Here is a 23459-nt window from a genome sequence, read left to right on the forward strand (position 1 = left end):
CTTTCTAAAGGCCTCAGCACAAGGTTTAGGCATCAGAAATAGCATCTATCCTCCTGCACATCTTCATGAGTAGAATTCATTCTGCTTGGAAGGAGGCTGACCTCCCTCTGCCTCTAACTCCAACCCTTCCTTCCTTCAAGAGGCACTATCTCTTCCTAAAAGCCTCCCCTGACCATGTGCCCTGACTAGGCCAAATGACTCCATTCAGGATATTCCACTACTTCTCTTTGTATTTTAAATATTTATCTTTGTATTCAGGGTACCCTCAGCACACAGCTGATGTCAGTGTGAATTTAATGAATTTAACTAAGTTCAATGGCCCTCATACTGCATTTGAACCAGACATGAGTATGATGAGGTGATGTGCCCATATCCTCAATGTTCCTCCTGTTCAAATTTTTTTTGACACAAGGTCTTGGTATGTAGTTCAGGCTGGCCTTGAACTCACTAAGTAGCCCAGGCTGGCCTCAAATTCATGGCGATCCTCCTGCATCAGCCTCTCGAGTGCTAAGATTACAGGTGTGCTCCACCACACTGGCCCTCCTATTCATACTTCTAACGGGGAATTCTCCCCACATAGGTTTCCTCACTGTCCTGACTGTTCTTCACTGTCCTACCCCAGAAGTATTTTAACTATGGAAAAATATTCCTCTGGGTAGAAGTGTTAGTTGGTGGGCTCACAGTAAAGCTACGCTAGTCACACTCCTCTGAACAAGTACTGCTCAACAATGGCCTCCATCACCTGCCCCACACCACCCTCAAGGAGGCAACTCTGGCCTGAATTGTGTGCTTATCACTTCCTTGCTTTTCTTTTTTGGTACCGGGGATCGAACTTGGGACCTTGCGCTTGTGAGGCAGGCGCCAGAACCACTGAGCTAAATCCCCGGCAACTTCCTTGCTTTTCCCTATAGGTTTTTCTTGAATACGTGCATCACTGAATAATATATTGTATAAGTTTGCATGTGTTTAAGCTTCATGTAAATGAAGGGGTGTGGTATGTATTTTTTTGTTTTTGTTTGTTTCACCGCATCTTATAACTGAGATTCACCTGTTTTCATTGCTATGTAGTGTGTACTTTCACACAATTTAGCTAATCTGTTGATAAACACTGGGCTGCCCCCCATTACAAACAAATATTGCTGAGGTGGTGTACATGGGCAAAACTATCTCTAATCTGGACACCAGAGGGCAGGGCATAGGCTGTCCTCTAAGTTATATGATATATCGTCATTTCCAAGTTTATTAGGGAATGCCAAACTGATTTCCAAAGGTTGTACCAATTTCCACTCTTTCCAAAGGTCTGTTCACTATGGAACTTTCTTCTTTTGGAAATGCCTTTTCTGTTTTTTTGCCCAATTTCTCTCAACTTGTCTTTTCTTTATTAATTTTTAGGATTCTTTTGGTATATTCTGGGACCTAGGACTTTTGTCAAATACATGTTACAAATATGTGTTTCCATTTGAGCTTTCTCTTTGCCCTCTCTTTAAAATATATTTGGATGAAGAGAAATTCTCATTTAAGTTTCCAATCCACCTATTTTTCATTTTTGTGTAATTACAGATACGAATATAATTTTTAGTGTTCAGTGGGGCTTCACTGGCCTAGAACCCTGGAATTTACAATGAAACAATAGTGTAAAACCTTCCAGGAAATAAATGCAACTGAAAAATTGGGTAAAAAAAATCAAGTTAGAGTCATGAAAATCTGAATGACCCAAACAGGTACTACTTACGCGGGTGGACTGTCGCCACAATATTTTCCAATTCTCTGAGCATCATTGACTTCTCCACCATTAAACACAGCCACAAAATCATATCGACAGTAGTTATCTCGCTCGACATCAAACTTCTCAAATTTTAATTCTATAAGCTTTAGAAAAAGCACAACACAGAAGTGTCAAAATAGCATTGTTGAACAACCTTCCAAGGAAAATTTCTGCTTTCCAGATTTGTAGGATACCATAGTTTTTCTTTGTTAAAAAAAAAGTATTGTATTGATGTTTTTTTTATTGCCATATTTCTTTTGTTTTTTTTGGTTCTTTTGGTACCGGGGATTGAACTTAGGACCTTGTGCTTATCAGGCAGGCGCTATGTTGCTGAGCTAAATTCCCAGCCCTTGCCAGGTTTCTTATTTAGTTAACCAAACTATGGCATTCGTTTTTTTTTTTTTCTCTTGGTACTGGGGATCAAACTCGGGACCTTGTGCTTGTGAGGCAGGTGCCGGAATCACTGAGCTAAATCCCTGGCCCTTTGCTTTCATTTTTAATCATTACAAAAGACAATCTCAAACCCAGATAAACCCTAGTTAGGATCTTAAATTTAAGGGCTCTGTTCACTTACAGCAATAAAAGTTTGGGAACACTGTGTAACTCTAGCAACCTGCAGACTGTAATTGGTTCTGGAGATCTATTATGTAACTGTCCCCTATAGTAAAGTACATCAGGGTGTGGTACGTATGTGTGTGGATACATGTGTAGGTAAGATGAATAGAGCTGTTCTCCTTTTGAGAATTCCTATTACATACAGAGGAGTCAAATTTTTAGGTTCAGAGATTTAGGGAAGTAGGAATTGGCTGCAGCGTCTTTCTCAAGGATGTTTTAAATGTGAGCACAAGAAGTAGCGCCTACTTGGGATGTGGTTGATTTCTGAAGAGGTTGCACAGAAGCACTAATACACAGTGTTAGGATTCTTAAGTGTTTCTTAATTTTTTGTTCTAGTACCAAGAATAGTATCCTAAATTATCCTAGTGAATAGGAAATTTTAATTTAGTAGGCAATGGATCATTTCCCTTATAAGCAGATTCTTTAACAACACTTCTGAATTGTGAATCTAAGAAAGTCTCACTGGGTCTATTAACACCCATGGCAATCAGACAGCTGATGTCGTCCTCTCTTGCTGGACAGCAGGTGGATAGAATCCTCCTTGCTACTTCAGTAAAGATAACAGAACCCAGTTCTTGTGAGATACTGGGCATTAATTCCTATTTGTTAAGGAGACTCACACAATAATCAGAGTGAAGATGGTAACAGAAGCACCAGCAGCACAGATGGACACATGGTGAATTTTGGTTTTGAACATAATTGCTACACATCTATATACTTACGTACCTTAAAAAATTCATGATACAGGGCTGGGGATTTAGCTCAGTGGCACCGCGCCTGCCTCGCAAGCACAAGGACCTGAGTTCGATCGCTGGCACCAAACAAAACAAAGCCATGATATAGAATAGTAGCTTATTCTTACTTAAAATTGCTTTAAATTGTATTAAAAAATTCCCTTTTCACCAGTAATTAATATAGCAACTCATAATATACTTTCCATTAAAAACTAGCTGAACTTCCTTTAGAAATTAGTAATGTAAAAATGTTTGGAGAGATTAGGAATAATTAAATAAAGAGAATGAAAGCTATAATTAAAAAGTGGAGGTGATTCTTTAGTAATAGATAAATCTACAGATATGTATACAAATTATTTAAGACCTAATTGTCCCATAATATTTTTCTCTTTTGGAAAAAGCTGGTAGTGATTTAAAACACTACAATGATTATGGAAAACACTATTGGCAGAAGCCAAAAATCATATTAACAAACTCAAACAAAGGGGAGAACAATGGAAAAGAGATGTTGAACTGTAATCAGTAAATTAATTTGAAATTATTTGGTCAAATACATTCACATATGTCTTAGAGAGAAAAAATGATCAATTTAATTTCAAGAATTATATAATGGTTTAAGAATTTCAGAAATATGTCTTCCATTATTAGATAAATGACTATATTTTTCTTCTTAAAAATAAAAATTAGTTTTGGGATTATAATTAAAGTGTGTACATGTGTGTACGTGTGTGAATGTGTGTTCAAATCACTGACTTGCATGGTACACTGAACTGAATAATTGTCTACTTTAAAAATAAATATATGACAAATATTATTTGTGCAAACTATATGAAAGATCAATTTATTTTGTTTTGAAAGATCAATTTAGAAAAAAGTTTTAAAAACCAGTCACAATGCTCACCTTAGTGTTTGGATTAAATTCTATAGTGTTTGTAATATTTTTACAAACTTACATTTAAAAGTTCACAAAGTAAGTTATATTTATTTCTTTGCCAAGTTCTGTCCTACTAGTAATATCTGAAAGTGGTTCCCAGAAAGGGCAAAAATTCATAAAACCACAAACTAATAAATACTAGAAAACTAGAACTTCTCTCTTGACTGTTTTAGAGCAATAAATAAAGTTTTTGTGTGCAATTTATACAAACTTTATTTTAAACAACAACCAAAAGCATCCTAAAAGAGACCAGCTTTCACATTAGACACCTTGTTAAAGAGACGATATGGCTTTTGTTGGTTTTGTTGAAGTGAGAAACATGCACTGTTTTTGATTTGGAGATTAGGATGACTGTGACATGATGGGTTTGCTATGGGTTTGCAATGTACATGTATCTGAGGATTTTATCCACCTACAATTACTCACTACTACTTACAATAGCATGCTCGTAAAACCTGCTACAGGGTTAAATAATCTTACGTGAAATTTGCCTACCATTTGTTTTGAAAGTTGTTATCATATAATAGGAAATTTAATCCATGACTTTGCAAGTGAAATAATGCAAAAGGCAATTTTAACTGGGTCTTCATATGAAGATACCTGTGCTGAGCAGGGCCTTCCTCTCCCTTATCTTTAGTTCTTGCATGAGCCCCACAGCCAGAGGGCCCTAAGAGTGGGCCCCTCACACTGTCTGGGAAATTCACACATGCACACCTTCTTCACAGTTTCAGGAGCCTCACCTGGTTTGGGGGGGCTATGATGTGCCATATACAAGTGACTCCTACAGGATAATCCCGGTCTGGCCAGTTGGGGGTTTTAAAAGAGCCTGAAGGTCTTTCAAGGTGTCCTCCACAATATTGGTCCCCTGAAGTTATTAAATATGGAAAAAAATTCCACAAATATTATTTCAAATATCTAATGTATGTACTAATATATAATGCAATTGTACTAATACACTGACAAATAATTTTAGAAGTTTATATTAATACAATGTTCTAAATTTTAGAAAGTTACATTAATACTATGTTCTAAATTTAGTTTCACTTGCATTTAATAAATAAAAACTGAGTTGAAACTAGAGGAAATAATATACTTTATTGAAACATTTCTTGGATACAGAAAATCATTCTTAAAACAAATCTCTCAATTTAAGAAAATGCACTCTAAAAAATCAAGTTTAGAATAATTTTTGGAACTCTTAATAAAAGATTTCAGGCATATACAAACTGAATAGAATTATATATATATATATATATATTTTTTTTTTTTTTGGTATTGAGGATCAAACTTGGGTCCTTGTGCTTGTGAGGCAGGCAGCAGAACCACTGAGCTAGATCCCCAGCCCTAGAATTATATATTGATCTCCTATGTATTGATCACCAAGTTTCAACAAATATCATCACTATATTGCTACCTAATCCCAACTGCTTCATTTTTTATTATTTCATAGGTTTGAGGGAGATAAGTTCATATTCTTTGAAACACACAAACCTTAGCTATACATATTTGAAAAATGGATGCATCTGTGTAAGTCATGCTCCTATGATAACATAGAATCCATCTCTCACAAAATATTTCTGTACCAAGCTGGCAATTCCTCATTCTACTTTTTTTGAAAATTTTCACATTAATTTTGTACTAGAGCTCCCTATAAATGGAATCGTGTAGGGGTGCTCTTCTGTGTTTGGCTTATCTTGCCTGATCATAATGTCTACAAGATTTGTGTGGCTATTTATCTTGGTAGTCTGTTCTTCTCCATAGCCAAATAGTATTCCATTGCATGGAAATGGTACAATGTACTCCTGCTGATGTTCACTTGAGTTCTTTCCAGTTGAGGCTACTATAAAAGAGATTGCTACAAATATTTTTGTGCAAATTTTTGGGGATATGGATGTTCACTTTTTTTGCATAAATACCCAGGAGCACAATTGCTGGGCCAAGAGTAGATGTAGACCTTTAACTTTATTAAAAAGTACCCAAATTTTACTCCAATTATTTATATCATTTTCTAGTGTACAAGGTTTGAGAATTTTGGTTGCTTCACATACTTGCCACCATGTGGGGCTGTCAGTGTTTTAGACAACTTGGTGGGTAAGTAATGGTATCTCATTGTGATTTTAACATGCATTTCCCTGATGACTAATGATATTAAACAATTTTTCATGTACTTATTGGCCATTCATATCTTTCTTTGAGAAATGTATGCCTAAGTGTTTTACCCATTTTTACATCTATTGAGACTTATTTTTGTTGTTGTTGTTGTTGAGTTGTATGAGTTCTTTATTCTGGATACAAATTCTTATCAGACATTTTGTGACTATTTTCTCTTATTCTTTAAGTTGCCTATTCATGTTTGTAATAGTGTCTTTTTATAAACATTAGTTTTAATGAAGTTTGCGTAGCACATATTTTTTCAACCATTTACTTTCAATTATTTGATCTTTATGTTTCAGGTGCTTTCTTGTAGACAACAGATAGTTGAGTCTTATTTTTAAATTCATTCTAACAGTAACTGTCTTCTAACTGGAGTATTAACACATTGATCAATATATTTGGATTTGCTGTGCCATTTACTATTTTTCTATTTGTCTCATCTTTCTTTGATTCCATCTGTTCTTCCAGCTTTAAGCTAGTTGGATAATTTTAGTGCTCTACTTTAACCTTTTGGCTTTTAGCTATAACTCTTGCACTTTTAATGGGTACTCTAGAGATTACAATATGTATATTTAACCTATCACAATCTACTCAGTTACTATGGTATTTCACATATTGTATATGTATGTGTGCATACGTGTGACAGTAAGGTTACATTTATCTCTCCATCCCTTGGTTGCCAAACATATACATTATATATTTCTTATATGCCAGGAGCCATTCTACATAATTTTGGGGGAAAATCATTTCACAATTAAATTATGATTAAGGCTGTCTGAGGCCTCAATAGTCCTGTGATGCTGTGATGTGCAAGAGCAAGATTATATCGGCTGAAGATATCCTGGGTCTTTGAGAACTGAGTAGAAAGGTTTAACTTGGGGAGGGACAAATTCTTTATCAGTTTAATTCACCTCACATACTGTTGTAAGAATGTTTTGCTCATCTCATTGTCCTAATCAAGTTAAGCTTCTCATCGACCTAAGATCCTCATCAGCATCCTCCACTTTTTGAGTCATCTGATATTTCCTCTGATTATAAGATCCTTGTCAATTTAAAATTATCACCACCCTCTGAGTCAGCTGATAATCCCTAGGAACCCAATAAATGGTGGCAAGCTTGGGGTGCCTTTGTCTTTGCTGCCTAGAGCAGCACTGATCAGGTCCCAAACCCAGCTTTTTCTCTAAGTCTTGTTTCTTGTCTTTATTCTTAGCAGCTTTGTATTTTAGCGGCTCACAGGAAACTGCAGAGGTTCTGGTAAGGTCCCCTTTCCCATTCCCTACCCTTACACAGTGTTAATTTTTTGTTTTGAACAGGTAAGTGTGAAGAAAATTATATGTACTCTTTTCAATTAACCATTTCCAATGATCTTCATTCCTTCCTCTACCTTCATGGTACCCTTTGGGGTAATTTCTCTCAACTTAAAGGACTTCACTATTTCTTATGTATAAAATGTATAAAAATGTCTTTCAGATATTTTTAGTGTTTATCTGAAAATGCTTTTATTTCCCTATCATGTTTGGAGACTGTCAATAGGATCCAGGTTGATAATTTTATTCTAGCACTTGAAGAATGCCGTGCCATTGCCCTTTGGCCTCCTTTATTTCTGGGGAAAAGAAAACCATCATTTACACCCCTGTTCTGTGTATAACTTGGCTTTATCTGCTTGACTTCAAGATTTTATCTTTATCTTTAGATTTCTGTAATTTATGATGTCATGAAGTATATAGCTTCATTTTTTTATTTATCTTGTTCAGAATTTGTTGAACTTCTTGCCTCTATAAATTGATGTTCTTCACCAAGTTTAGATCAAATCAAGTCATTATTTCCTTACATTTTTTCTGCACTATTACTATTACTACTTCTTCTGGGATAAAAATTACACATATATTAGACCACTTGATATTGTCTCACTGGTCTTTGAAGCTCTTTTTCTTCAATGCTTTTCCTCCTGCTTCTACAGATTAGATTATTTCTACTCAAGTGCATTGACTCTTTTTCTGTCATCTCTAATCAACTGGTAGACTCACGAGGTAAACTTTTCAATGTCAGATTCCTGTCTGCTAGCTCTAGAATCTTTTTGTTTTGAGACAGGGTCTCATTATGTAGTCCAGGCTGGCTTTGAACTCACAATCTTTCTGCCTCAGCCTCCTGAGTACTGGGATCACAGGTGTGTGCCATCCTGCCTTATCTCACTTTCTTCTTTAAAAAAAAAATTTCTGCTTCTCATTTGTTTATTTACTCTACATATATTTCCCTGAAACAAATCTGTAATTGCTGCTTTAGAGTGCTTGTGTGCTAACTTGAGTATGGACACACTTTTCATGTTTCATTATATGAGTAGATATTGGGCATTATGAATGATACACGTTAGCTTTGGTTGAGTTCCTATGAGAAATGATTTTTGATTTAGCAGGCATTTAACTTGGCTAGACTCAAACTCAAAGTCTGTCCCTGGGGCAGTGGGCAGCAGTTGTAACCTCTGTTTGGTTCTTTCATCTTCCAGCTGATGGATTAATGCCAGGCCAACTGGGTTTTCCCCCACATTTTAGTTGGGTAAAATTTATATGTGTACTTTGTGCTTCAATTCTTCTGCAGCTCCCTGCTAGGATTTTCTCCTCACATTCATGCTGCTCTGTCAGTCCGAGATCCTGTCTTCTGACATCTCCAGCCAGTAATGTTGTATTACAGCCCAATCCCAGGGTGGATTAGGGAGTTTTCTTTGGTGAAAGGATGAAAACTCACAAATCTTGTTTGATGCACTAAGGTCACTACCCTAAGAAGCTCACATGTACTAACATGAAAATATCCCAAGACAGCATTATGTAAAAAGAAAAAATTATAAAATAATATTAACATATGATTGCATTTATATTTTAAAAGATATTGTGAAAAATACATAAATATAAATAAACACACATATAGATACAGAAATTATTGGCCATAGCTATTTCTGGAGAGGAGACTATAGTAGGTAAAAGAGTGTGTTTATCTATATATTTATATATCACACTTTTACCCGTGAATTTCTATATTTGAATTTTTACAAGAATGTATATGGACTTTGTAAAAGATTGATTTTTAAATAGTCTCTTGGTGGTTTAGTGGCATTCCTTAACTCTCTGTTTAAGAAGAATTGCTCTTAAACTTTACATTACAGGAGTAAACATATATAAAGTGCCAAGAACTGTGTCTGACACATAGTAGCATTCAATAGCCAGGAGCCATCATTACTGTTGTTGTTATAGGGAAACAGTACCTCTTTCATTTGGTTCAGAGGCAGAGAACATGGCCATGAAGCCATTCCCTGCTGTATTGGCATCAGAAATCATCTTCACCATCATCTTGTTCCCACTGGATACCAGGGCTCCAGGTCGGAATGTGCCACAGAAGCGTCCAATGCGCTGGCCATTGATGTGGCCATTGTACACATCCACAAAGTCATAGCGACACAAGTTGTCACTCTCAAGGTCTATGAATCGAAAATTAAGGACAACTACTTTTCCCTCAGGAACCTGCAAAAAGAAAAAAAAAAACAAATAGAAAATTGTGTCATGTAAATAATGTCTGAGGCCTTCACAACTAGTCAAACACTAAAATGATCACATAAAAAATATAAGAGGCAGGGGGCGGGGATTTAGCACAGTGGTTCTGGCACCTGCGGTGCAAGCGCAAGATCCCAAGTTTGATCACTGGTACCAAAACCAAAACCAAAAAACCCATATATATCTATATATATCTATCTATATCTATATCTATATATATCTATCTATATCTATATCTATATCTATATATATCTATCTATATCTATCTATCTATCTATCTATCTATCTATCTATCTATCTATCTGTCTATCTATCTATCTATATGGCTAAGGATATGGCTGAGTGACAGAGGCCTAGCCTAGCATGCCTAAGGCTCTGGGTTTGACTTCCAGCACCATAAGAAAAGGGAAGGAGAGAGGAAGAAAATATCGAAGACATTTTCCTTTCTCAAATTTGAACTATGCCAAGGAAAGTTTTCCAGCATATGGCATTCCTAGTAAAATGTAAATACTTAATCTCTTTTGACAAATTCTGCTATTCTCTATGTTACACAATCTAATTCATTAAAGAGTTTATTCTTTTCAAGTTGCAAAATAGTTGGATTGGTCTTAAGTGATAAATCATTGCTTATAAATACCAGTCCTTACTGGACCACAGTACGTAGTTGGATGCTGTAAAACATCATGACACCTGGACATATTGCTTGGCAACAAAACATCTGAAATATCATTTCTGACAAATACTATAAAAGGATAATCTCAATATATAAAATGTTTCCACGAAGTTCAAAATTAAAGGCTTATTTGGCAGTTGAACAGTTAATTTACAGATAATTAACTTGAGTCTTGAAAAATCTGGACCAAGATATGTATTTATTAAATTAACTGAGTAATTTTTGTTAAATTACTTTTTCAAGTTAGAGGTTTTTAATTTTTAGTTTGTTTTTCAGGTGAAAACTTATATAGCAGGCAACTTTGAAACACACTGTACTAGTGATTACAAAGATAATCTTGCACTTTATCATTAAGATTTTCTCTACCATAATTTTCCCCATATAATTCCCCTCTCCCTTTCCCTCTCTGAGTACTATGGATTAAACCCAGGATCTTCACACTGAGCTACATTCCTGGCTCTTTTTTTCTTTTTCTTTCTTTTGTTTTTGAGACAGGATCTCACTAAGTCACTAAGTTGTCCAGGCTGGGATGAAACTTGTGATCCTCTTGCTTCAGCCGCTCAGAGTGCTACAATTATAGGTATGCGCCTCTATGTCCAACTCCCCAATATAAAATTCTTTCTTTCTTTCTTTCTATTTTCCATTAAGTTTATTGGTACATTTTAGGTATACAATACAGTTGCATTCATCACTAGGATCTTGTGCCTTTACATGATGTATCTCGGTTCTAATTTTTTCCCTTTCCCTTGCCCTCCCTTCAACCCCTCCACCCTTCCCTATTTGCAAAGACTTTGTTTCCATGTTTTTTCCTTTTCTCATATTTTTTCTTTTCCCTTCTTTCCTTTCCCCCACCCCTCCCACTTCACCTACTCCTTTAGAACTTTTCTTCCTATTACACAAATCAATTATACATTTTAAAAATTATAATATCAAGATCTAGAAGACATTACCACAGATTTTACAGAATTTAAAAGGATATAGAAAGCATATTACAAAAATCTTTTTTGAAATAAATCTGACAACTTCTAAGAACTACCTTGGAAGACAAATTAATGAAACTAACTCTGGAGGAAATATAACATTTGAATAGCACCTATTAAAGAAAGTATATTCCTAGCTTGAAAACCGACCTATATGACAAAAGCAGGCTCATAAACATTTTAACTGATAAATTATATCAAACATTAAAGCAGAAAAAAGGAACAACACTTCACCCCTCATCTTAGGAAATCAACATTATGCTAATACTAAAACTGGGTAAACATAATAGAAGAAAAAAATATGAACATAGATAGAAATTTGTTTAATAAAACAAACTATTAGGAGTCAGATCTGGCAGGATGTAGAAAGTGGTTTTATTATAGGGATGGCAGTGTTGGTTCAGCATTGGAAGATCTACTCTGAAAAGTCATCATTTTAATAGAGGAAAGGAAAAAGCCATATGATCCTGTCACTAGTTGGAGAAAAAGTATTGGACTAAATTCTACAGCTGTTCATTGTAAAAGCTATCAGGAAACTAGAAGTAGAACAGAACCTTCTCAACAGATCAAAGACATGTACTCCATACTTCCAGAAAAAATGTCTTATATGAATGGAGACGATACAATGCTTTCTCCCTAAGGTGGGGAACAAGGCCAGATATGCCTACTCTTCATCTGTCCATTAAACTTTGAAACAGGCCCAAACCAAAATAGTCTGGCAATAAAATGACACAATTAGGATAGGATTGGCAAGGTAGAAGCAAAATCTTTATATGTAGATGAAATGATTATGTACAGAGAAAATACTAAGAAATCTCTAGAAGCCCCTAGAACTTGTATTTGAATTTAGCAGGATTAGAAAACACAAGGTATATATAAAAATTCAGGTCTGTGTATACTTGCTATAAATGAAGAATTGAATATTGAAATTTAAAAGTTATGTAGGAGTACAAAGGACCTAGAAAAGTAAAAAAGAAAAAAAAAGTGTTGGAAGATGTTTAGTACCTAATTTTAAGACTTCTTCTAAAGCTACAGTAATCAAGGCAGCATTGGTGAAAGGAAAGACACATAGATCATTGGAATAAAACAGAGAATCTAGAAATAGAACCACACATATATGGTCTACTGAGTTTTGAAAGATTATTTAACAGTAACATTTTATAGAACATAAACTCAATTCAAGAGCCGAGGAAAAGATAGTGTTTTCAGCAAATGGCACTAGAATACCTGGTATCTGTATATAAAAAATTAACCTCAACCCTTTATTTCTATACACAAAAATAACTTGAAAGGATCTATGAACCTAAATATGAAAGCCTAAAAGTATAAAACTTTAAGAAGAAATTATAAGGGAAAATGTTTATGAATTTACGGTAGGCAAGAATTTCCTAGGATATAAAAAACATGATATATAAAAGAAAAAAATTGAAAAATGAAATTCCATCAAAATTTAGAACTTTAAATGACATCACTAAGAAAATGAAAAGTAATCCTTAAACAGATCATATTTACAATGCATATAACCTATGACCAGAATATATAAAGAACTCTTACAGCTCATTAGTAGACAACCCAATTATAAAGTAGACACAAGAAGATGATGACTAGCCAGTACAGCACAAGGAAAGGTGTGCAACACTAGAATCAGAAAAATACTAATCCGTACAATAACAAGATTGAATTATACACTCATTAGGGATATGGAGTTAAAAATTTTAAAAGAACAAATGACAGCTTAGGTGTGAACCAGTTAGAACTTTCTAATACTGCTAATGTGAATGAAAAATGACAAAACCACTTTGGAAAACAATACAGAAATTTCTTGTATTACTGTTAAGAACCAACAGTCCTGTTCTTAAATTTTGTTGTTTTTTTTTTTTGGTACCGGAAATTGAACTCGGGTCCTTGCGCTTGCGCGGCAGGCGGTGAAACCACCGAGCTAAATCCCTGACCTTAAGTTTTTACTTAAGAGGAATGAAAACACATGTTCACAATAGATTTGTACATACAAGTTGACTATCCCTTATCTGAAATTCTTGGGACCAGAGTGTTTCAGATTTTGGTTTGAAATCCACTTGATCTGCAAAGAGGATAGCTACTCCTGCTTTTTTTTTGGGGGGGGGGGGTTGTTCCTGTCACATGGAGTATTGTTTTCCACCCTTTAACTTTCAGACTATGAGTTTCTTTTTTTTTTGGTACCGGTGATCGAACTCGGGTCCTTGTGCTTGTGCAGCAGGCAGCGAAACCACTGAGCTAAATTCCCTGCCCATGAGTTTCTTTTTGAATTAAATGTGTTACTTGTATGCAGCATATTGTTGGATCTTGCTTCTTGACCCATTCTGCCAGTCTATTTCTTTTGATTGGTGAATTGAGACCATTAACATTGATGGTTATAACTCATACATATTGATTTATCATTGTCATGAATTTTTCTGTTTGTTGGATTCTCCCCCTTTGCTTTTAATTTCTTGTCGCGCCAGATGGGTTCATTCTGCTTTGCTTCCTGGGGTTGTGATCCTCAATGTCTGTTCCTAGGATATTGTCTAAAATTTTTTGGAGTGCTGGTTTGGTATTCATGAAGTTCCTAAGGTGCTCTTTGTCATGAAAGTATTTTATTTCTCCATTAATTTTTTTTTTTTTTTTGGTACCAGGGATCGAACTCGGGTCCTTGCGCTTGCACAGCAGGCGGTGAAACCACTAAGCTAAATCCCCAGCCCTAAAATCATTAATTTTTTTTTTTTTTTTTGTATACCAGGGATCGAACTTGGGACCTTGTGCTTGCAAGGCAGGCACCAGAACCACTGAGCTAAATCCCCAGTCCAATTTCTCCATTAATTTTGAAAGATAATTTTTCAGGGCACATCAATCTGGGTTGGAGGCTACTTTTTTAGGGCTTGAAATACATCACTCCAAGCTCTTCTTGCCTTGAGAGTTTGCACTGAGGAAGTCTGCTATGATTCTGATGGGCTTTCCTTTGTATGTGATTTGTTTCTTTTCTCTAACTGCTTGTTGAATTTTGTTCTGTTGGGTTTCTGGAATCTTAATTATTATATGCCTATGTGTAGATTTTTTTTTTTTAATCACAGCTACTTGGAGTCCTATATGCCTCACTTATCTGTATTTCAAGTTCTTTTCCTCTGCTTGAGAAGTATTCTGTCATCATTTCTGTGAACAGTTTTTTCATGTCATCTGCACTCTCTCAAGTTTCTTCATTGACTCCAATCAGGTTTTTTTTTTGGGGCGTACCGGGGCTCTAATTTGGGTCCTTGCGCTTGCGCAGCAGGCGACGAAACCACGGAGCTAAATACCCGGCCCTCCAATCAGTCTTATGTTATTCTTCTTTGCGTTGTTTAGCAGCTGCTGGATTGCTTTCTCGTGGTCCCTTACAATTTTAAAGAAGTTTTAATTTTCTTCATCACTAATTTCAATGTTATCTTCTATATCTGAAATTCTGTCCTCACATTGGTTCATTCTGCTGCATAGACTTTCAATGGAGTTTTTAATCTCATGGAAATCTGTTTGCATCTGTTTTATGGATTCCATTTGTTTCCTATGCTGGGATTACATCATATTCCTCAGCTCCTCTATTTTTTCATCTGTGTCCTCTCTATATTTATTAATCGTATCTTGCACTATGGGCACAATCTCTGTTGTTATGTGAGAAATTATTTCTGATTTCATTTTTTCCAGATTCTCTTTTGTTGCCAGTTCAGGGAGTCCAGGTGGTTGCGTATCAGAGTGTTCCATCTTGTTTCCCTTTGGGGTTGTTTTAGGTGACCTGGAAGTCTGGTGTACATGTCTTTTCATTTCAATGGGGGGTGTGCGCTGGTGCTGGCGCCTGTGTGGCTTACATCGTCTGTGCTCGTGGAGGGTAGGTACAACAGCCCGGAAGCCTCCTCTTTCGTGCTGGGAGAAGTTCACCTCCTCTGTGCTCACAGCGGGTTACGGCGGCCTGGAAGCCTCCACTTGTGCGCTGGGAGTGGCTCACCTCCTCTGTGCTTGTGTGTGTGTGGGTACAGCGGCCCGGAAGCCTCCTCTTGTGTGCTGAGAGCGGCTCACCTCCTCTATGCTCATGTGGGGGCTACAGTGGCCCGGAAGCCTCCTCTTGCGCTGGTAGCGGCTCACCTCCTCTGTGCTCACAGGCTCCCCATATAAAATTCTTAAGATGCTTCCTGTGTTTCTGAGTAGGGGGCATAATGCTACAAAAGCATTGGGGAGGATTCTCAGGTTACAAAAGTCCCACACTTTCCCAGTTCATACCACCTTTTAAGTTCATACCACCTTTTTCAAGTTTTTTGGTCTTGATCACACTTGTTTTATCCTTTCAACTGGAGAGGTCTTCACTTAGTATAAAGACTTCACTCAGTAAAAATATATGTATGACATGGTCAAGGTCAGTGGTTAAAAAAATACAAACATACAACTAAAACTGATTGGTTTATATTCATTTTAAATACTGTATCTCAGATTTAAGGGTCAAGAGACACTTTAACATTAATACAGCTGAGCCCGCTGCAGACAGGCAGGTCTGTGCACGCCCTGCCGAGGTCCTGAGTCGCGCGGAAGATGCCGAATCACCCCACTGCAGACGGGCGGGTCTGCCCATGCCCTGCCGAGGTCCTGAGTCGCACAGAACACGCCAAATCAGCCCGCTGCACACAGGAAGATCTGTGCACGCCCTACCGAGGTCCTGAGTCGCGCGGAAGACGCCGAATCACCCCGCTGCAGACAGCCAACCAGCCACCTGGTTCCACACTACAAAGACGCAGAGGACACCAGACCACCAGACCAAGGTACTGAGTCCCACTGTTCCCGGCCCAGAGGTAGGGGGTTCTGAGCCCTGGTCCCACTGCACCTGGTCCAGAGGACGGGGCTTCCCGGTCACCATCCCTCCCACTGCTCCCAGCCCAGAGGAAAGGGCTTTTGGGCCACCATCTGTCCTGCTGCTCCTGGCCCAGAGGAAGGGGCTTCCAGGCCACCATCCCTCCCACTACTCCCGGCCCAGAGGGAGGGGCTTCTGAGCTGCCATCCCACTGCTCCTGGTCCAGAGGAAGGGGCTTCCCGGCCACCATCACTCCCGCTGCTCCCAGCCCACAGGAAAGGGCTTTTGGGTCACCATCCCTACCGCTGCTCGCAGCACCTGGCCCACCTCACCCAGCTCAGAGGAGGTAATCCCTGCAGGTGCTAATAGGCCCCTGGCCCAGTCGAAATGAGAAAACACATAAATAAGTCTCAAAACCAGACTTCCAGATCACCTACAGCAACCCCAAAGGGAAATGAGATGGAACACTCTGATACTCAACTACCTGGACCCACTGAACTGGCAACAAAAGGGGATCTGGAAAAAATGAAATCAGAAATAATTTCTCAGATAACAGGAGAAATTGTGCCTCTAGGGCAAGACATGATTAATAAATCTAGAGAGGAGCTCAGGAACATGATGGAATCCCAACATAAGAAACAAATGGAATCCATAAAACAGATGGAAATAGATTTCCAGGACATGAAAAACTCCATTGAAAGTCTACACAGCAGAATGAGCCAATGTGAGGACAGAATTTCAGATGTAGAAGATAAGATTGCAATTAGTGACCAGGAAAAGAAAAATTGCTTCAAAATTATAAGGGAACATGAGAAATCAATCGAGCAGCTGCTAAATGATGCAAAAAAGAATAACATAAGACTGATTGGGCTCAATGAAGAAACAGGAGAGAGTGGAGATGACATAAAAAATCTCTTCACAGAAATAATAGCAGAAAACTTCCCAAGCAGGGGAAAAGAGCTTGACATACAGATAAGTGAGGCATATAGGACTCCAACTAGCCTTGATCAAAAAAACCCTACACATAGGCATATAATTGTTAAGATTCCAGAAACACAACAGAAGAACAAAGTTCTCCAAGCAGTGAGAGAAAAGAAACAAATCACATACAAAGGAAAGCCCATCAGAATCACAGCAGACTTCTCAACACAAACCATCAAGGCAAGAAGAGCTTGGAGTGACATATTCCAAGCCCTAAAAGAAAACAGCCTCCAACCCAGATTGATGTACCCTGCAAAACTATCTTTCAAAATGGATGGAGAAATAAGATACTTTCTTGACAAAGAGCACCTTAGGAACTTCATGAATACCAAACCAGCACTCCAAAGAATTTTACACAATATCCTAGGAACAGACATTGAGGATCACAATCCCAGGAAGCAAAGCAGAATGAGCCCATCTGGCATGACAAGAAATTAAATGTAAAGGGGGAGAATGCAACAAAAAGAAAAAGTTATGGCAATGACAAGTCAATATGTTTCAGTTATAACCATCAACGTTTAAGGTCTCAATTCACCAATCAAAAGAAATAGACTGGCAGAATGGGTCAAGAAGCAACATCCAACAATATGCTGCATACAAGAAACACACTTAATTCAAAAGGAAACTCATAGACTGAAAGTTAAACGGTGGAAAACAATACTCCATGTGACAGGAACACACAAAAAAAGCAGGAGTAGCTATCCTCTTGGCAGATCAAGTAGATTTTAAAGCAACACTGATTAAGAGAGATGAAGAAGGACACTACATCTTTGTAAAGGGAAGAATCCAAGAGGAAGAGATGACAACCATAAATATCTATGCACCAAACACTAGTGCACCCAACTATGTAAAACAAATACTAACGGACAGGAAAAGTCATATATGCACTAATACAATTGTAGTGGGGGACCTCAACACCCCACTGTCACAAATGGATAGATCAACTAGACTAAAAATAAGTCATGAAATACTAGAACTCAATCGAACTCTTGAACAAATGAACTTAACAGATGTTGACAGAATCTTCCACCCCACAAAATCAGAATACACATTCTTCTCAGCTGCACATGGGTCATTCTCAAAAATAGACCCCATACTCACAAATAGAACATGTTTAAGTAAGTGCAAAGGAATTGAAGTTATCCCCTGTACATTATCAGACCATAGTGTGATGAAATTGGAGATCCATAGCAAAAGAAACTCAAAAAATTTCATAAACACATGGAAATTGAACAACACACTTCTGAATAACCAATGGGTCACAGAGGAAATTAAAGAAGAAATCAGACAGTTCCTTCAATTAAATGACAATGACAATACAACATATCGGAATCTATGAGACACAATGAAAGTTGTCTTATGAGGGAAATTCATAGCAGTGAATACGCATATTAGGAAAACAGAATGAGCCCAATTAAACAACCTGATGCTGAACCTCAAGCTTCTGGAAAAAGGACAGGACAACCCCAGAGCTCATACAAGGGAGGAAATTATAACGATCAGAGGAGAAATCAATGCAATGGAGACTAAGAGAATGATACAAAAAAATCAATGAAGCCAAGAGTTGGTTTTTTGAAAGAATCAACAAAATTGACAAACCTTTAGCCAACCTTGTCAGAAAAAGGAAAGAAAAGGCCCAAATCCATGCAATTAGGAATGAAAAGGGTGAAATTACAACAGACCCAGCAGAAATCCAGATGATCATCAATACCTACTTCCAGAACCTACACGCCAATAAGATGGACAACACAGAAGAAATGGACAGATTCCTAGATACATATGAATTACCAAAGTTGAATGAAGAAGACCTAAAAATTCTGAACAACCCAATATCAACCAATGAAATTGAAAATGTAATTAAAAACTTATCAACTAAGAAAAGCCCAGGCCCTGATGGCTTCACTGCTGAATTCTACTAGACATTTAGAGAGGAACTGCTGCCACTACTGTTTAAACTCTTCAGTGAAATGGAAAGGGAAGCAATACTCCCAAATTCATTCCTGGAAGCAAGCATCACCTTGATCCCCAAAGCAGAGAAAGACCCAACTGAAAAAGAGAACTATAGGCCAATCTCACTAATGAACATAGATGCAAAAATCCTTAATAAGATAATGGCAAACAGAATGCAGAAGATCATCAAGAAGATCATACACCCTGATCAAGTGGGATTCATCCCAGGGAGGCAGGGATGGTTCAATATAAGCAAATCAATCAATGGAATACACTATATCAATAGAGCCAAGGACAAAAACCATATGATTATCTCCATAGATGCACAAAAAGCATTTGACAAAATCCAACATGCATTTATGATAAAAACCCTACAAAAAATTGGAATAGATGGTCTCTACCTCAAACTGATAGAAGCCATCTATGAAAAACCAACAGCCAATATCATACTAAATGGTCAAAAACTGAAATCCTTCACACTCAAATCAGGAACAAGACAAGGATGTCCACTATCACCACTTTTGTTCAATATAGTTTTGGAAACATTAGCCACGGCAATTAGACAAGAGAAAGAAATAAAAGGAATAAAGATAGGGAATGAAGAAGTCAAATTGTCATTATTTGCAGATGACATGATACTCTATATAGAAGACCCCAAGAACTCCACCAAAAGTCTTCTAGACTTAATAACCAAATTCAGTCAAGTAGCTGGTTACAAGGTCAACACACAAAAATCAATAGCTTTCCTCTACACCAATGACAGACTCACTGAGAAAGAAATAGGGCAAATAATTCCTTTCACAATAGCATCCAAAAAACTGAAATACCTAGGAATCATCGTAACGAAAGATATCAAAGACCTCTTCTCTGAAAACTATGGCACTCTGAAAAGAGAGATTGAAGATGATATCAGAAAATGGACAGACATCCCCTGCTCCTGGGTAGGAAGGAATAATATAGTGAAAATGGCCATACTTCCAAAACTGCTATATAGATTTAATGCAATTCCAATTGAGATCCCAGCAGCATACTTCATAGACCTCGAGAAAACAATCCAAAAATTCATTTGGAACAAGAAGAGACCCAGAATAAGAAAAGCAATTCTAGGTAACAGAGACATGGCAGGGGGTATCATAATCCCCAACCTGCAACTATACTGCCAAGCTACTGTGATAAAAACAGCATGGTACTGGCAAAGAAACAGACTTGAGGACCAGTGGAAGAGATTAGAAGATGCAGAAACAACTCCAGACACACTCAGCCATCTCATCTTTGACAAAGGAGCCAAACACCCTCACTGGAGGAAAGATAGCCTCTTTAATAAATGGTGCTGGAAAAATTGGGCTTCAACTTGCCAAAGATTAAAACTAGACCTGTATCTCTCACCATGCACTAAACTAAAATCAAAATCAATTAAAGATCTAAATATTAAAATAGAAACTCTGAACCAGTTGGAACAGAGGTTAGGTAGAACCCTTGAAGACATCAGTGTAGGAAAAGATTTTATGAACAAAACCTCAGTTGCCCATGAACTAGCACAAACAATCAACAAAGGGGATCTCTTCTTATTACAAAGCTTCTGCACAGCAAGAGAAACCACCAGCAGTGTGAAGAGACGACCCACAATGTGGGAAAAAATCTTCACCTGCTCTTCCTCAGACAAAGGTCTACTATCTCGAATCTATAAAGAACTGAAAAAGATCAGACCCCCCAAATTTAAAGACCCAATCGAAAAATGGGCAGCTGAAATGACCAGATATTTCTCAGATAAAGAAGTAGAAATAGCAAATAAATACATGAAAAAAGTGTCAACATCACTGGTCATTTGAGAGATGCATACGAAAACAACGCTGAGATTCTACTTCACTCCAGAAATAATGGCTGCTATCATGAAATCAACCAATAACAAATGCTGGTGGGGCTGTGGGGAAAGAGGAACCCTGCTCCACTGCTGGTGGGAGTGTAGACTGGTGCAAGCACTGTGGAAATCAGTATGGAGATACCTCAAAGAACTAGGACTGGAAGTCCCATTTGACCCTGCTATTCCACTGCTGGGGGTCTTCCCCAAAGAATTAAAAGAATCATACCACAGTGATATATGTGCACCCATGTTCAGAGCAGTGCAGTTTGTAATAGCTAAAACTTGGAAACAGCCCAAATGCCCATCAACTGGAGACTGGATAAAGAAAATGTGGTTTTTTTATAAAATGGAGTACTACTCAGCCATAAAAAATGAGAAATTAGAGACATTTATAGCTAAGTGGATGCACATTGAGGTGATACTCTTAAGTGAAATACATAGGACACACATGTGTAAATACCGAATAGTTTCTCTGGTGTGAGAAACTGAAAGTGTAAATAAGGACTAAATGTATAATAGGTAATGTGAAATAGGAAGAAAAGAGGCAAAGGGGAAGGAATTGGGAGGCCTAGGGGAAAGGATAGAAGGGAATGGGATTAATATGAGAAAATGGAAAAATAGGAACAAAATCTTTGTAAATAGGGAGGCCTGGAGGTGTTGAAGGGAGGGCTGGGCAAGGGTGAAAAATAAGAACCAAGAGAGACTATGTAAAGTTGCAAATTTCCAATGATGAATGTCATTATATTGTATACCTAAAATGTACCAATGATTAGAATGAATAATCAATAATGTAAAATAGGAAGAAAAGGTCCAAAGGGGTAGGGGTAGTGGGAGGGGCAGGGGAAAGGAAAGAAGGGAAAGGAAAAATGATGAGAAATGGAAAAAATGGAAATAAAGTCTTTGTAAATAGGGAAGAGTGGAGAGCGTGAAGGGAGGGCTAGGAATGGGGAAAAAATAAGAACCAAGATGTATTATGTAAAGGTACAATTCCTAATGAGAAATGTAATTGTGTTGTATACCTACAAGGTACCAATAAAAGAATTTAATACAAAAAAAGAAAACAAAACATTAATACAGCTTCCCTGTGTGAATTCAGGGCCATGAATTTTTTTTTTTTTTTTTTTTTTTGGCAGGGTCTATGTAGTTCAGGTTGGCCTTGAACTCACTATGTAGTCCAGGTTTGCCTTGAACTTCTAGTGATCCTCCTGGCTCAGCCTCCCAAGTGCTAGGATTACAGGCATGTGATACCATGTCTGGCTCAGTGCCATGAATTTTTCTCCCTACAATAAAATGAACTGTTTTCAGTAGTATTTGTTTTTTGTGTCAAGCACACACACATACCCCGTGGTGGTAACTATAGTGAAGCTGTCCCAAGGAGAGGATGTTTTGGCTTTGCCACAGTTACATTCTAATTGCCAAATTTTATCTTCATGGTGCAAATATCAGAAGCTCCAAAGCCACAGCCTAAGAAGCTGACAGCAGAGAAAAACAACATAAGTTTTAAATACCTTCACTGAGATCTCTGCTGTAGACTTCCCTGTTTTTTTTGTTGCTGTTGTCATTATGCTTGTAACTTCCATCCCATAATCAGAATGTTATCAAAATATGCCACATCTAAAATTTTAAATATAAACAAGTTCTACAAATTACTGAAATATTCCTGACCATGAAAACAATTTCAAACTAAATTAAATTTGTTTTACTCTTACATGAATGACAATTTGTGTAATATGCACAAACTTACACAAATGACTTTGGAAGTGTACAAGGGTAATTCAAAGCCATGAAACTTCGTGAAATCCCTCATTCAGAGTAAACAAGGGTAAAAAGAGAAGAGGTCTAAGGACAGGGCCTGGGAACAAGCCAGTGTCATCAGGTCAGGGAGAGGAGGTAAAACCACATGGGCTGAGAAGCAGGAGCCACCGAAGCCAAGTGAGGGTGCTGAGGAGGAGAGACAACTGGATTAAGGGCTACTGGGAGGAGGGAAATGAAGGCCTGGAAAGACCACTGGGCTTAGCCGTACAGAGGGGACTGTGAACTCTGACCAAGCTGCTTTGGCAGCATAGTATGGACCAAGCCTGATAAAAGAAGGATCAAGAGAAAATGAAGTGTGAAAAATGGGTGGTAATGAATACAGTCAAGTCTTTCAGGGAGTTTTCTTGCAAAGATGAACAGGGAAATATGAGGGCAGCTGGAAGGCAAGGTGGCGTCATGCAGGGTTTTCCCAAGAGGCTGTACATACCGATGGGAGTGAGTCTGTGGAGAGGACAGAGCTGATGGGGTGAGAGAAGGAGAATGGCAGGAGGTGTCCTTGAGCAGGAAAGGCGGTGGATCTGAGGCACAGATGGCTGTGCAGTTGGCTGTGGTAGGAGGAAGGAGGTTCTGCCCAGGGGAGGCCCAGAAAGCAGGGAAGGCAGATGGACGCAGGTCAGTGCATGCGGTGGTGAG

General features: G+C 37.8%; 1 protein-coding gene across 1 annotated transcript in view; it reads right to left on the reverse strand.

Annotated features, from left to right (window-relative positions):
• The window catches only part of Pcolce2 (procollagen C-endopeptidase enhancer 2), an 87448-nt gene that overhangs the window by 13720 nt on the left and 50269 nt on the right, over window positions 1–23459 (reverse strand). The window contains exons 3-5 of the mRNA XM_004834385.3: window positions 9459–9714; window positions 4789–4913; window positions 1733–1869 (exon numbers count right to left, since the gene is read on the reverse strand). Of these exons, the coding sequence (XP_004834442.1) occupies window positions 1733–1869; window positions 4789–4913; window positions 9459–9714 (518 nt within the window). The remainder of the gene's footprint in view (window positions 1–1732; window positions 1870–4788; window positions 4914–9458; window positions 9715–23459) is intronic.

The sequence above is a fragment of the Heterocephalus glaber genome, unplaced genomic scaffold (genome assembly GCF_053883595.1).
Source record: "Heterocephalus glaber isolate CG9 unplaced genomic scaffold, H.glaber_assembly_v1.0 deba00001504, whole genome shotgun sequence".
In the NCBI taxonomy this organism is placed as follows: domain Eukaryota; kingdom Metazoa; phylum Chordata; class Mammalia; order Rodentia; family Bathyergidae; genus Heterocephalus; species Heterocephalus glaber.